The sequence below is a fragment of the Mauremys mutica genome, chromosome 9, assembly GCF_020497125.1.
Source record: "Mauremys mutica isolate MM-2020 ecotype Southern chromosome 9, ASM2049712v1, whole genome shotgun sequence".
Lineage (NCBI taxonomy): Eukaryota > Metazoa > Chordata > Testudines > Geoemydidae > Mauremys > Mauremys mutica.
This window is the reverse complement of record NC_059080.1, coordinates 3,472,594-3,488,856: the sequence shown is the minus strand read 5'-3', so window position 1 is coordinate 3,488,856 and position 16,263 is coordinate 3,472,594. Positions and strand designations below refer to the sequence as shown.

The window sequence follows — 16,263 nt, the reverse complement described above, 5'->3', positions numbered from 1 at the left end:
TAAATGAGGTAGAGAAGGGACATACTAAGCTGACCACATCATCAACAGAACTGTAGGACTGGACAGGACCCCGAGAGGTCTTCCAGTCCAGTCCCCTACACTCAAGGCAGGACTAAGCAAAACATGATTAAGAAAATAAATTTATTTGGTGCTATTGAGGGCAAGAGAACAAAAATGTAATAGGTAGAGACGTACTGTCTCGCAGAGAGAAAATGGAGTTCGATTGGTGACATATCTGAAAGGCAGGCAGCATTTTTAGTCTAATTTCCAAGATTAACAGCATGAGATACAGCAGCCCCCTGGTTTACAGACCCACATAATGGCCAACAAAGGTGCAAGATATAATTTTAAACATTTAAGGGAATCTATGTTTTCTATTCACTACACAGTTCCTTGGCTGTAGGAACAGATTTTACAGAATTACTAGCTGTACACTTTACAAAAACTTGGTGGAATCTGAGAGGAGCCGAATTAAGGGGTTTTAGGGACAATTACACTGACAAAGGACTCTGGTATCCAAGCATGACTAATGGAATCCATTTCTTTTTTAAATGCAATTCTATTTCCGTAAGTGACTGAAATGTCAATTCTCCTTTACGCAAGGTGGAAAATACACAAGCCAGAGGATGATTCCCTAATGAACCCTCTAAACTAAAAGTATAATTTATTCTCCTCGTGATGCCCAGGACTTCGGCAGAGCAAATCCCATTTGAAATACAATACTTGCAGTTCCTCCACTGGACAGCACTACAGAAGACCAAGGCTCTTCACCGCCATCAATGAATTCAGCTCCACAATCCCCCCCCAGGTAGGTAAGTGTTATACCCATTTGACAAGGAAAGAGGCACACAGCAGTTCAGTGATTTGGCTGAGGGCACAGCAAGCATGGCGCAGGCAGCGCCAAGAACAGAATTTCTACGTCCCTGACACTGAGCCCACTGCTCTAGCCACTCAGAACAGGCTCCATTTAGAGTTACGTAGAATAAAGCCCCAGGCATCAAGAGGAGGATGTAGCCTTCAATTACTACATTCAGAAAGGGTCACCTCTCAGTAGCACTCCCCACAGCCCAAATAAAAGAACATCTGGAGGGAAAGTGACAATGGAATTAAAAATACGAGGTTTTGAATTCTGAGAAATGAGTATGTAGTAGTTTAGTGAGATTTTTGGTGATGAGATGAAACAAGTACCAAATCAAAGTTAACTGTGGCGCCATGCTTTCTGTGCCTTGAATCTACAGTATGAGTTCACAGTGAAATTTGGACCTTCTGAAGCGTCTACAACGCTGTCAATGGTACCATATAGAGGTCTGCATGCACACGTATTGACAGATTATGCTTTAAGAATGAGATCAAACTGAATACTGGAGTTGCTCCACATGCCTAGCATTCCACGCTGGCTAAATTCCAATAGGTGTTCTTTGGACAAGGAGAGCATGGGAAAAAACACCATTTTCTAACTTAACATGCAACTCTTTGCAAGGAGCACTTTTGTTTAAATAGAAACATTTAAAACTTGGAAACAGTAAAACAAGATTTTGCACATTTAACTAAATCCAAAATAAAATGCACAACAAAGCAGGGTCATGAAAGTTTACAGAACTTAAATATTTATTTTTAAACCATTTTAAACCCCAAAACATTGAAATAAGCTACATCTATAAACAGATTTACAGGACTAACAACTACATAAGCTAGAGGAGCACTACAATTTGTATCTGTGATGCAGTTATTTTGTAAAGCCTCAGATCAACTGTATATACAACTTTTGCTGCTTTTACACTTATAAAAATATTTATTTAATCCATAACATTGTTTTCAAAACTATTTCCAGACTTTTTTCTCAGATATAAATTCTAATTGAGTTTCAGTTATATAGCAGATGAAAAGTTTTAAACAGAAACATTTCTTTAAAATTAAAACAAGGAGTTAAAAGTAATTTTTACAGTGTAGGCACCATTGAAAATAATTGTCCTTGGCATGTCTAACCACCATCTCTCACGAGTGTCCTTTATATAAAAACGACGTCATGGCAACTTTTGACTAAAAATGCAGTATTTGTTTGCACACCGTTACTTTTTCGATATTTGGCAGATATATTTCAGATTTCTTTAAAATGACTTTTGTGCAAAAACAAAATGTGCAGGAACCATAAAATAAACACATCCAGCCTTTATCAAAAATAAATTTACACCAACAGTTCCACAGCTAAGTACTGAAATACAATCCCAGTTCAAAACTTCAGCATAATATACATACTGGGTTGAAAAGAAAAAAGGATATTACCCATCTAGCAGTACCATAAATATATAACTGAAAGCAATTTTATAGTCTTACCTACTTTAGGGGAAAAAAAATCATTCTGTACTGCACAGTACTACCTTTTTGTGAAAGAATATCTATAACTCAATTATTTGCATATTAACTGGTAAATACATATTTAAAATACACTTTCAGAAAATTATAAACAAGTGATGTTGATGTACTGCATTTAATGTACTTTAAGAACAGAAGTGTATAAATATTTTACAGGAAAACGCCACCACCACCACACAAAACGCTGGTGTTATACGGATACCTGCTTGTGAGGTATTTATCACATGACACCCGACTTCTCTCTGGCTACCTCCCACCCAAGCATACAATGCGCTGTTTTTATACTCAAAAGAAAGAAATTTAAATTAAATTGGACTTCAATTTCTGTCCATTATTGCCAAAGGCCCTCCCCCCAACCCCGCATCTGTATTGCTTTAAATTTCCTACCATGATGAATAAGATTTAATTACTACTTCTAAATCTGTTCTAAAAGGTAATACATCTACTGTACATCAGGATATACCTGCTGCTACATATCACCTGCAAACTACGGACATATTGCTCTCAAATGTGTATAATCATAGAGCTGCCTAAAATACTGTACCAATTTAGAAGTATAATAGATATTGTTGCAGGTTTAGTTTCAGGGTATGATAAAACTATGGTGATGGAAGCAGGTGCTACAGCAACACCCTACCCACTACATTACATGTTTTGAATATGCTTGTGAAAAAAAAGCTATTTCTGAAGCTTGTTAGTGATTTACAAAAGTTAACTTAAGAATACAAAAGACCTGTACGTTCCCATCAATGTACAGTAACAAAAGAGCATCAAAACATACCATACTTGCACTTCCTATTAACTAAAGTAATGGCCACATCTAAAAGCAAAACTGCACCTCAACATTTATCTGATTAAACAGATGAAACTACAATATTAAAAGTTGTTCTTTACAAAATAATTTCCTGAAAATATAAAACCATGTACACCATCACAAAAGAGTTAAGTACGTTCTTCCAAATCCTTGATCATCATCATCATCATCGTCCTCATCATCAATACGTTGCAAAGATCCAAAAGGCACAAGGAGCTCATGAGCTAAGCACTGCCAAGCTTGAAGTAGTTTTGGTGGGTTTCACTGGGTCCATAGGAAACAGCAGTCATTTATGAGAAGTTTCTTAGGATGAGTCATTAACAGAAAACCTATACATAAAAATACACAAATAAGAATTGTATTCACTTTATTCCAACTTGGTACACAGCTCATGAATTAACCACACTTCAGTGTATAAACCTACTAAACAAGTAAGTGCATTACATATGTTAGCTCTTAACCGGACTGCCCACACAGATATGAAAAAAAACCAAGAGGCAATGTTTCTGACAGAAGACCTTTGAAATAACATACAATTAATTTTTTTTTTAAATTAGTCAAGGGTTTATCTGCTCCCCTGTTTAGGTTTATAAATGTCTCTTCAACAAGGAACTGTCTACATTAGAACTGCAGGGTAAATAAAGAACAAAGAATAATTGTTTTTACCACTAATTTTTCATGTGCAGTAGTTACAAGTAACACTACTTGTAACTACAATAGCTAAAACGTTTTCTAGAAAGAAATAAAGTTCTCAAATAGATTTTCCCTTTATTCTGCCACTGTTGCTCATGCTGAGAAGACTCTCTCCATTGATCTCAATGGCACTGCTTGCATAGAGAGGTGCTCAGCATGTAAAGATGGCAGATAAAGGGAATAAACAGTACATTTTACTGCAGTCTAGGGATTACATATAATGCAGTATGTCTAACAAATGATATGAAACTGGATAAGAAAACACATTTCACCCAACTTCTATGATTCCACCTTAAACAATGTGCTATAAGTGATCATAAATGTGTTTGATTCTCTCAGTCTATTAAAATAGCAATAATGTTTCAACATATAGACGCTACTGTCTTATACTGTATTGGGTTACACAGAAATCAATGGGGACATAGCACCTTCACAAAGCCCTCAGGCTACAGACGTGTCTTTTCTTGAAATTCTGTACATGTTTTGCTAACATAAAAACTGTTGAAAATCATGAGTTCTTGTCTGTCACTTGCATCCTCCTGGAAGATTTTATGTAGCTTGACCAAATAACAACTGATCACAAACGTTCTAAAGACAGACACTGTTGCCTCTGTATTGCAACCAGCCACAATAGGATGCTTAGGGGAGTGAACCAAACTGGCTGGGGTCTCCCCAACTAGCCTTCAAACGCAGCAAACAGCATTGATGGCCAAATCCTCCATCAGGAGGCACCACATGGGGTAGAAGTTTCTCCAGCTCATGGGGCAGAGGACTTGGGGAGGTGGAAGGCAAACCAAGTCAGGTACCCTCTTACCCGCATGCATATGATAAAGTCTAACTACATGATGGCATAAGATTATTTCCACAGCTCATAGGATGGATGCACAACGGGGCAGAATTAAGATTGCCTAGGTAACTAACACTGGCATTTCCTAATCTGAGAAACATTTTTAACATAGTTTACGTACAATATATATATATTTTTAAACACACACACCCCCTCGGACCCCACAAAAAACAACTTACTTCTGAAATTTCTCCATAAGTTTCTTCACCATCTTATCTGTGATCCCTGGACATGTAGATTCTGCCATAGTGATGCTCTTCTCAAGTTCTTCAATTGCTTTCTTCCTGCTAGCATTATTTATGTCCTGCTGTTTAAGCTGAAAGACCAACACAGATTAAACACCTTAACGATTTATAAAATGCTTGTGCAAATTTCAGAGAGATCTTTGAATTAACGACTTACCTCAGCAAACACAGGTGTGATTATCATAGTTAAACAACTCAGGGTTTTCACAAGGTCTTGATCCTAAAAGTTAGCAAACATATATATGTAATATAATATATATATTACATATGTATATATAAAAGCAATCATATTTATGCTTGCATCATCATTTTAAAAGACTTGATATTTAACAGAACCTTTGCAACACATCACAAAGACATATACTTTACCTCAACAAATCTAGTGCGGTTTGGAAATAAACGCTTGTTGATATTTCTGAAGCAATGGCACTTTATATTATGGTTCATCTCTCTGTCAGATTAATTCTATGTAATTCTTTAAACTTAAGATATCTATAGACAGGCATTGTGCCATGAATGCGCTACCACTAAGCTGCCATGGACACTGGACTTCACCATTAATTAGTTTTGGGGTTTTACTGGCAGATATTTTTGTGCTAGTTTATGAAAAATAAAAGTAAAGATTGAAGGCAAAAGTCAACAAACTATTTTGAGTTTAACTGGCTATGAGTTACTAAATATCACATTCCTTACAACAGCTTCCAATCAGCACTAAGTATAAAAAGTTCTTCAGATTGTACATACTGTTCCATTCTGCAGTTTCTTTGCATCTGGCTTCTTTCGAACTGTAGTAAAACTCCATTCAGGATGAGAATTGTTCTCTTTGTTGCTGGACTCCCTAAAGAAAATCACAAGGATCACTATCATTGTAGAAGGTGTCAAAAACACAAACTTTACTAGCACAGGTAACGAGCATGCAAATGAAACTGCATGGTTAATTTCATCTGCCTTAAAAATTCATGTTTTTTGAACCTTTATTGTTAAATAAATTAAGTGAACTTTACAAGATCTTATAGTTCTAACTCATCTCTCCCTAACATGTTTTTTCCCTCTCACGTCACAACTCAAACTGCAAGCTCTTTGGGGCAAGGGACATTATCTTACGTGGCCCAATAAATGTGGTTACAGTTACATGAGAATGATTTGATGTTCAGGAAATGGAAGACTTACAGACATTGGACAGGTGAGGGCTGGGCAGGTTACCAGACATACCGCAATCCTGGCCCGCAACAGCTATCAATTTAACGCTGGGGGCTCTCCTGAGCAGAAACTGCTACCTGTACCAAACTGTTTGGTACTTAGGTAGCAAGGGCAAAGTGTACAGTAGGGCAAGCCTAAGACAGGACATGCTTGTCACAGAAGCAGAACTGGAATTTAAGTCCACAGAGATCGGAAGGCTAGTACACAAGCACATCACATTATAAGTTCTAGTTGGAGAGCAGAGTTCCATGCAAAGCTGCTGCGAATGCACGAGCTAGAGAATGATTACAGTATAGCACAACAAGAGCAGTGAGCGATAACTCAAAACACAAATGAAACACTACTGCATTAGTAATGTTCAGAAAAAACACAATAAAACACACTTACGAATCAGAACCATCCGAATCCGATTCATCACTACTGTGCCCTTCCGCCTTCCATCTCTTAAACCTGTCAATAAGTTCTGTCAGATAAGAAGTCTTCTTGGCATTTTTCAGAATGAATTTGTGTTTCAGGAGTTCCTTTGCAGTTGGGCGCTATAAAAACACAAAGATATTTATGTTTATCCTACATAAAGTTGCTGTGATTTTAAATGCTATTTAAAAACCATCTCCTCCTTGGCCCAGTCCAGAATCGAACATCCATACAGTAACAGGAGCTTTTAAGAAGCCAACACAAACTACATTTATAATCCACTAAGAATATGATCACCCCATACAGCAGCTACAGAATTGATCAATTAGTGATTTCTGTATTAGGTAACAGACACCTAGACAAAGCTGACTGATGATACTTCTCCAATTCAATGAGGTTTGTAACCAGAATAAATATAATATTTAAGTGTAAGTCTTGCTGGGGTATCATTCAAGGTTGGCCCGTGCTTCCTCTTCTCCAGAGATAATGCATTATACTATTTCTTTCTGTGATTTAGGAAGCTGTCTCTGGAGCCCATCATCACTTCTTTTTAGTCACCTCGACACCTTTAGATGAGGAGGAGTAAGGTTTAAGTAGCGACAAGGTACTCCACTCCCTCTTGCAATAGAGAAGCATACAAAGTCACAGACTCTCACGTTACACCCACCACCTATATAGTATATTTCACAGTCAAGGATCTTTGCAAGCATTAAGACAGACACAGATGAGAAATATACTCACAAATGTTGGGTCCTTATTCAGACACGCATCAATAAATTCTTTAAAAGGTTTGCTGAATTCTCCTAGTAGAGTTGGAGGATTGTTTTTTGGAATAAGAAACAGAACTCTCATTGGATGCATGTCAGAGTTGGGTGGCTCTCCTTTGGCTAGTTCAATAGCAGTGATTCCCAAAGACCAAACGTCAGCCTGGGGGAATGAAATAAAGAGTTTTATTCTCACTGACTACAAAGCCAAAGCCTGAGGTGTCACAGGTTATTTGAATTCTATACTAGAGCCAACAGAAAAGAAGAGCTCTGTAAGAGCTCCTGACAGCACAATAATTACATACATCATTTTAAACATGCTTACTGTACACATATTTTACACACTGTTAACATAGCATAAAGGTGATGAATATAAAAAACACAAGGGTCAGGAAATTTATGCTGGAAATGGTAAAGTTTCTAAAAAATCCTAATTGACCCAGGAGCTTAAGTCGATTTAGGTGCTTTTGAAAGAAGTTACCCAGCATCACTCTCCCTTCCACAGTGCAAGTGACATACGTTTGAGCACCAGAGACATATACTTAGACGCATCTGTGTGTGCTTTTGAAGAGAAATAGTATTTCTGAGAACCTTTCATTTAAAAATTGTTTGGTTTTAAGAAGGATAACTTTGTATTCTTAACGTTAGCTTTTGAAGAACACTAGTATTCAGTATTTCCCCACCAACTCCTCCCCCCGTCCAAAAAAGAGGCTCAGAGGTCAGTCATAACCCAATATGGGAGAAAATAAGTAACTCATCAATGACTCTTCATTACTCACTCTTTCCTACCTGACTATTTCAGAAATTAATTAGGGAAATACGAACTTTCTAGGTAGGTCTGACACACCGTACTTCTCAAAAATCTGAGACAGGTAACGATTGGAAGAGTCTCTTTAGAGTAGAACTAAAGGAAAAAGTGCTGGGTAATGGTTACAAATCTTACAATACTCAGTAAGTCAGATATCAGGCATGTAAATACTTTTGTATTTAAATGTGTTTGTTCAGAATTAATCATCTTTCCCACTTCGGGTATTTTCCCCTTGTGATACAATATTAGTTTTCACACTTGGCAATCTACTGTGCAAGTAACAATGAAGGAGAAGAACCACCACCATGAGGAAACTTTAAAGTTACAAATAGCTCCATAGCAGGGTGGTCACCCCGCTCCTGCCCGGAGCGGGGAGGGATAGCTCAGTGGTTTGAGCATTGGCCTGCTAAACCCAGGGTTTTGAGTTCAATCCTTGAGGGGGCCACTTAGGGATCTGGGGCAAAAATTGGTCCTGCTAGTGAAGGCAGGGGGCTGGACTCGATGACCTTTCAAGGTCCCTTCCAGTTCTAGGAGATAGGTATAGCTCCAATTACCACCTTTATTACCTATTACCTTTAGGGGTTAAAAGCAGTCCCGGGGAAGGCTGTGGCTGGGGAACCAGCCTCAGCTGTGGCCATGCCTCAATCAGGGCCCAGCTGTGGCCCTTATAAGAGGACAGTGGGCCAGAAGCAAGCAGTCTCTCTCTAGCTTACTGAGGGAGAAGGGCCTGGTTGCTGGGGAGCTGAACCAAGTACCTAAAGTGGAGCAGGGCTGGGGGAAGGCCAGAGGAGCTGGGGGAGCTCCAGCCTGGAAACTCCCCAGACTGCAGGCCTTGTTAAAGGCCCAGAAGGGTACTGGGGTTGCAGGGGGCAGCCCAAGGGTAGGCAGAGGCAGCAGGTCCAAACCCCCCTTGCCAGTGATGAGTGGCATTTACACTGCAGTCTGCCCCAGTGAACGGGGGCTAGATCAAGACTGGGCAGTAGCCATAGTCTGAGGCGAGGTGGGGATAGGGGTTTGGGGGCTCCCTGGGGAGGGGAGACCCAGATTTGTGGGGGTACTGCCGGGGGGCAGACCCTTGGCCTAAGAGGGGCACCAGGATCTAGGAGGGACTCAGGCCCAGTGGCAAGCAGGACACCAGCCTACAGAGGGCGCTCCAGAGGCTGGAAACGCTAATTCCCTGGATGACCAATAGGAGGCGCCGCAGGGGTGAGTTCTGCCCCATGACAGTCTCCTGCACTGATCAACAATATTTAGCATGTTTTATATATTAAGCTTCCAAGTATAATATAAAAGGGATATTCTGATTACTTGATAAATAGGGAATCCTCAAGTGTTGTAGTGTTTCAAATACAAAAAGTCAACATGTTATTTCTAAGGTAACAAAGCCTTTTAAAAAAAGAGGAGTTACAGTGTTTATTCCAAGTTATAAGATCATATCACAACGATCATCTTCTGGGTGAAGTGTAAGCAGAGTCACCTGCAAAGCTACACAGTGTCTTTCACTAAAACAATCACACTTGAAGAAACTAAAGAAAGAGGATGTATGGAAGATTATCCTGGAAAGCCAAGGCCATAAATTACTTGTGCTAAGAGTGAGACAAAGAGGATGTGGAATCATGGGAGAGATGGAAAGGAGGACTCAAACAAACAAACAAACAAGACAACACCAACATGCCATGGGGGGAGAGTAGCTTTTAAACAGGCTCAGCTGTTTTTGCTCATTGTGTACGTACAGGGTGTGCCCATCCCAGATAGCAAATCGACAAACACAGGAGTAGTGCAACTGCACACATTCAGTAGAGGAGTTATAACTCCAGCCATCCCATTTACTATAACAGGGTTACATATTTTCTGTCTCTCTATAGCCTCCCTTTAATTCTGCTGCTATATTAAATCTGAATATAAAACTAGTTTGTGACATTTCAACAATAGATAATCAACAAGGGGCCCCGCTGTAATTTTGAGAAGCGGGAACTGTAAAATAATCTACTATGGAGAGCAGTTTTTTTTCATTATATCATCTGTCATTTTGAGGGGTTATTTCAATCTAGCAGCCAAAGCATTAGTCTGGTAACCAAAATGAAACCCTCTGATGGAAGCCTTGAAATTTTCCTAGGAAAAGAATTGTAGTCCATGACCGTTCTCTTACCCTCTCGATTCAATGCAATTCAATTGCATATTTATGCCTCTTGTTAGTCAAACAGGAGAAGATAAGGAGACAAAGAAAACCCAAACCATCCTCCTTGCCACTCTTGTCCAGATGTATTTCTATTAAGTCTCAATGTCTTTGGAAAGAGTCTCCATCAGAATGCAGATGTACTCAGTATAACTATCCATAATTCCTAGGAGTTTTTGGTGGACTCCCATTAAAAGTGAATTTGTATCTTCATATCTCAGGGAAACTAGCAGTATCCATAATAAGAATCTTCATATATAAATGTTAATATTTCAGAGGTTTTCAGATTTCTCACTCTTCGTATTTTTTTAAAGCCTGTGTCTCAACACAGCAGGGATTGCAATACCAGCGGTCGGTCGGCACTAGTTATATCATCATGGGCTATACCAAAGTATACTTCTCTACCTCCATCCATGGACACCATCACCCAAAATAGGTCCCGTTGGCTGAGTGCACCCCGCCCCCCAACTGCCAGTTGTCACTGTGAGCAGAGGTAGGGGTATTCTCACCGCTCCTCTTGGCTCTGTTATCACCCAAGCTCATTTCCAGCACCTGCTGTCACTCCTCAGACCAGCTGCCGACATGTGAGAATTAAACTTCCCCCGTGCTAATAAGCATGATCCCCCTGCCAACAGCTACATGAAAGGCAGTGGGATCACAACTACATCAACATAGTTAGGAGCAACTGCCCTACTGCGACTGAAGTTACTTTCTTTTTCATATGCAGTCACTATACTAAAACCTTTGGCATCCTATGTCCTAAGGCAGTGGTTTTCAACCTATGGCCTGCGGATCCCTGGGAGTCGCAGACTATGTCTAAGGGGTTTGTGAAAGGTTGTCATTACCATAGAACAGTGACCCCTAGGGGGCCACAGACTATGTCTAAGATTTCCAAAGGAGTCCTGCACCTCCATTCAAAATTTTTTAGGGATCTGCAAATGAAAAAAGGTTGAAAACCACTGTCCTAAGGAGACCTTTTAAAAAAACTTTACATTCAAAAATGTTTATATAAAGTACTTTAGGTTTCTGCTTACATATTACTTCCCAGGCACAGCGATATAAACCACAGAACCATAGATAAGAGAGACAGAAGAGCTCTATGAGGTCATCTAGTCAGTACACATCGATATAGACTTGCACTCTGGAAATTCCTGCAATACCTTTAGAAGCTAACGGAGCAGTAAATTCTCAGTCACCATTTTTCACTCTGCTCCTTTTGAAAAGCAGGTTCCCACTGGTCATTTTTTAAGCTTTGAAAGTTTCCCTTTTGATTGCAATAGCAATAATAGAGCATGGAATGGAAACAAAAACATCTGTCACCTTGACAGTATCCTGGGGGGATTTGCTCCAAAGAAATTAATCTAAAACGACAATTTCCAATTCACTTGGTGGCTTTTCATGAGCCCTACAGAACTCACACTTTTGCAGAGGTAGGACCGTGCTGTCTTCATTTATGCAGTATATAGAGTTTCCATGTGCTTTCTCTGACAATTTCATATAAGTTATTCACTGGCAAACTTTCCATACCCTCGTACGTCTATCACTCAAGCTACAACAAATGTGAATTCAATGCATACACGGGAGTGGGCAAACTACAGCCTGGGGGCCACATCCAGCCTTTCAGACATTTTATCTGGCCCTTGAGCTCCCACTGGGGAGCGGGGTCTGGGCCTTGCCCCACTCCTCATATGCCGTGGCTCCGCATGGCTCTCGGAAGCAAAGGCATGTCCCTGCTCCGGCTCCTATGCGTAGGGGCAGCCAAGGGGAGCAACCTAATGCCGCCCCCGCAGCGCCCATTGACTGGGAACTGCAGCCAATGGGAGCTGCAGGGACAGTGCCTGTGCACGGGGCAGCGTACAGAGCTGCCTGGCCGCGCCTCCGCGTAGGAACCAGAGGGGGGACATGCCACTGCTTCTGGGAGCTACTTGAGGTAAGCGCTGCCTGGAGCCCACACTCCTGACTCCCTCCCATGCACCAACTCCCAGCCCTGATCCCCCCTCCCACCCTCTGAACCCCTCAGTCCCAGCCCAGAGCCCCCTCCTGCACCCCCCAACCCCTCATCCCCAGCCCCACCCCAGAGCCCACACCCCCAGCTGGAGCCCCCACCCTTCCCACACACTCCCAGCTGGAGCCCTCACCCCCTCCCGCATCCCAACCTCCAATTTCGTGAGCATTCATGGCCCACCATACAATTTCCATACTCAGATGTGGCCCTCAGGCCAAAAAGTTTGCCCACCCATGGCTTACACAAACGCCTACTTGTCATTATGGTGTGGAAATAAAATGAAAAAAATCAATCACATGATTATTACAGTTCTATAGTAAAATATAAAATGAATAAACTATTTGTAATGTACATACAGTTCAAAACTCTCTGTAGCTTCAAGTGTACTTTACCAAGACCGATCTAGCCAAAAAGGAGAAGTCAAGCTAATTTCTTCTGAAGCTGCAGTGATAAGAGAACTATTTCTATAGTAATACTTACTTTTGAGTCATAAGCCGACTGCTGTATAACTTCAGGGGCCATCCAAAATGGTGTGCCTACAAAGGTATTCCTCTTAATTTGTGTATCCGTCAGCTGCCCAGCAACTCCAAAATCAGCAAGTTTAACATCTCCTTGCTCTGACAACAAGACATTGGCAGCTGGAGGGTGGAGGGAAGGGAAAAGAGGTGAAGTCAAATGTAGTTTATCACACTGCTGCTATTACTTTCAAAGAAATTAAGTTAATATTTAAAGTTTTATGCACCTTTTATATCCCTGTGAATTTTCTTCTCCGAGTGTAGGTAGTCTAGACCTTTCAAGATCTCCTTTAGCATAGTAGCAATCTGGAATTCATCAAATGGACCAGCCCGTAGCTTTAGAGGGAAACATTACAATTAAAACAATACTCCCTATCTTATCCTTAATCCCTGCCTTGTCATGTAGCTACAGTACGTTTGAAACATCAACTTTTTTGCTATAAAAAGTTTCTTTAACAGAATGCACAAAATGAAAAGATTCACTGTATGTGTGGATTAAAATTACTGGGTCACAGCTACTGCAGGAGTGGATCCTGGCCGTTTTAGTAATGCTCACAGTAATACTGCTATATAACTTAAGGAATGTTTCAATGGTAAAAGGGTAAACAGTATACAAGACTCTCCCCACCCAGCCATGTACTACGTTGAAAACTGGAGTCAACTGCAAAAGTTCCTGGTTTCTGCAGCACTTATAAACTAGAAATTCTGCACCCCCATCAAAGAAACTGAGGTTTTATCTTTTAAAATTCACTTAACCATGAAAAGCTAATACAAATAGTACACTCTTTGCATTAAGTATTTTGATATCAATTCCATTAATTCCAGAACCTAAGAAGCAGAAGCACTGTGGCTCTATTATCTTACAGGAAAGGGCAGGTCTTCTCAAGTTTGCAGCTGAGGTACCAGCTCTACTGGGGAAACCACACATTACCACACAGAGGGTTGTGCTCTTCTAGCACCTCCTAAGCTGCTTCTTTCATGAATGCTACATCTATCTTAAGAAAAAGGCACTTTGTTTAAATTTAAACTGTTGAAAATAGAAAACCCAACTCAGTTTTACCATTTAATATTAACTGTACTCTGTGTGCACACAACTTTCCCAAGACCCACTCCAAAAGAAACATTTTATGTACTGAAGTGTAATAAATATTCTGCTTTGAAAAAAGGAAGCAAGGATAAATTTTTTCCTAATAAAACCAATTTTTAAAAAAAATGATATGGTAAGTTAGGAAACTTTACGCCATTTCTCAGCAGTGAAATAACAAACCTTAATGCAAACTCATTGAGTAGGAAAAGTTGTTTAGCAAACCAGTGCACATATTCACACTTTTAGGAACATCATACAGCAGGACCAAAACAACATTAACTACCTCCAGAGTCCAAACTTCAGAAGAAGATATACAAATGCACAACGGAATAAACATAAAACCTGACTGCTGGCGTAAAGAACGAGAGTGGATATGAACCCAAAGACGAGCACGAACAGCCAACATCTAAATAATCTTTAGTTAAAGACACATTTTTCTTCACTAGAACACTGCTCTGGAACTGAGATGACAGATTACTTTTTCCAACAGGGACCACACTTTTCAAGTATTATTATGTTCCTCTGCTTAATAAGAAAGAGAGTTTAAGTGCTACTTTAAGAAGCCAACAAGCTGCACTAAATTATAATACTTACAAGATCTAAAGCTGATCCTCCACCCAAGTATTCCATTATTATCCATAACTTTGTGCCCTATAAATAAAGAAATATGGTGAGAGACTAGGCACATAAAATGGTTTGAACGTTGTAAAGAATTATTGTACTATTAACACAGTGTACCTAAATAACAGACCCCTTCCCAAATGCAACAGTCCCAGTAACTATAAAGTTCTTCTTCATTATATTTGGCAAGAGACACTAACTTGCAGCAGCATTTCCTCCAAGAATGCTCAGGCTACCAAAGACAATTAATTTTATTTCTATTTCTAGAGCACAACAACAACTTTTCATATTTTATATCTACGATGCTATTAGTTGAAGCAATGTGGTTTAAAAAACAGGAAAATACTTTTAAAAATCTTTTTCAGCACCACCAGAATTAAGCTAAAATATCCACTTCTTTTCAGTTCTAGGTTTTTGCGCTAAAAATTAATAACATGACAATAAAAAGACCACACACTTGAATGAAATGTATTGACATATATCACTTGAGTCAAAACCCACAAAATGAATTGTAAGGAATTACAAAAAGGTTGAGTATTTTTGCAACTCTGACATGGTTACTGTCGTTCAAATTAGATTCAGTGTGTTTGTGTATACATTCAGTCAGTACGCTATACTAAAAATCCCTTTTGAGTGCTATATTCTGCATGACTCTCAAAAACCCCTTCCACAGAAGTTGAGAGATTGAACATGCCCTTGGAGATACTTGTAAACAGCAACAAGAAGTGGATGCAGCTGCCAGATGCAGGTACACCAATAAGCCACAGACTAAACTGTTGCTTCAGATGGATCCAGTCATCTATAAAGCAAATCAGAAACTAAATCTTCTGTGCTCCAATGTAAGTGGTCAGGTTTGGCAACAAATGAGATATTTTAATCCTCAGCAGCTAAGAATTATTGGTGCCATTTGAAATAGGCTCACCGGAAACAATTTTCTTGTGCATTACTTGGCTATTGCTGCATGGCTCATGTGCACTCTGCTGTAGAAAAGAGCCTTCAACCAGACAGAACACCAGTAGTTAAATAATGTACCTAAACTCTTTGAAGAAGAGCTTGCCTCTTCCTACATGTTTATATGGTGCCTAGCACATCTGAGACATTCCCACAGTGAAGTCATTCTGGCACTGTGAAAGTGGCTCTACTACTGTAATGCAAAGCAGTCCTACATAATGTGGTACAGGAGAAGACTAATCCTGGACTTTAGACCAAAGCAAATAATTGTTGTCTACGTACAGTTCAAGATAAAAGTCCATTCAGAGGTCAGATATAATAATATTAAGATGCACCTTTCATTTGTGCATTCTTGAGAACTTGCTTCTCAGCAACCGAGCAGACCTCACTAGCACCAGTTGAAGGCCCATTTCGTCCTCAACTCCCAGTTCATAAATTTAGGTAAAAGCCTAGACATCCTTGGCATTTAATCTGTTGAGATGTCCATGTATTACAGTTCCCGCAATACTGAGTAGTCACTCTGAAGTTCCATGTACAGGAAGTCAGAAGTTCTTAAGACAATCGTTTGTGGATACTGAGGTACCTCTTAGTCTGTAGTTTCAGAAGATGATTGGTTCATACAGAGCAAGAATCTGATGTCAGATATACTAATATACAATTGCAAACACATTTTATTCCATTTTTTCCTACACTTCCACGAAAAAAGGCTCAAGTGTTAAGACATGAGCAAATTCTATGGGCTGCAGTTCT

The 16,263-nt window shown here is 39.8% G+C and overlaps 1 protein-coding gene across 2 annotated transcripts in view; it reads right to left on the bottom strand.

Moving 5' to 3' along the window:
* Positions 1-1,586: 1,586 nt before the first annotated feature.
* STK26 (serine/threonine kinase 26) overlaps positions 1,587-16,263 on the bottom strand; it is a 55,732-nt gene continuing 41,055 nt past the window's right edge. For both annotated transcript variants that reach the window (XM_045030623.1, XM_045030622.1), the window contains exons 4-12: positions 14,536-14,592; positions 13,082-13,190; positions 12,820-12,977; positions 7,328-7,513; positions 6,560-6,708; positions 5,717-5,810; positions 5,130-5,192; positions 4,907-5,043; positions 1,587-3,516 (exon numbers count right to left, since the gene is read on the bottom strand). In XM_045030623.1, the coding sequence (XP_044886558.1) occupies positions 3,492-3,516; positions 4,907-5,043; positions 5,130-5,192; positions 5,717-5,810; positions 6,560-6,708; positions 7,328-7,513; positions 12,820-12,977; positions 13,082-13,190; positions 14,536-14,592 (978 nt within the window). In that variant the 3' untranslated portion in view covers positions 1,587-3,491. The remainder of the gene's footprint in view (positions 3,517-4,906; positions 5,044-5,129; positions 5,193-5,716; positions 5,811-6,559; positions 6,709-7,327; positions 7,514-12,819; positions 12,978-13,081; positions 13,191-14,535; positions 14,593-16,263) is intronic.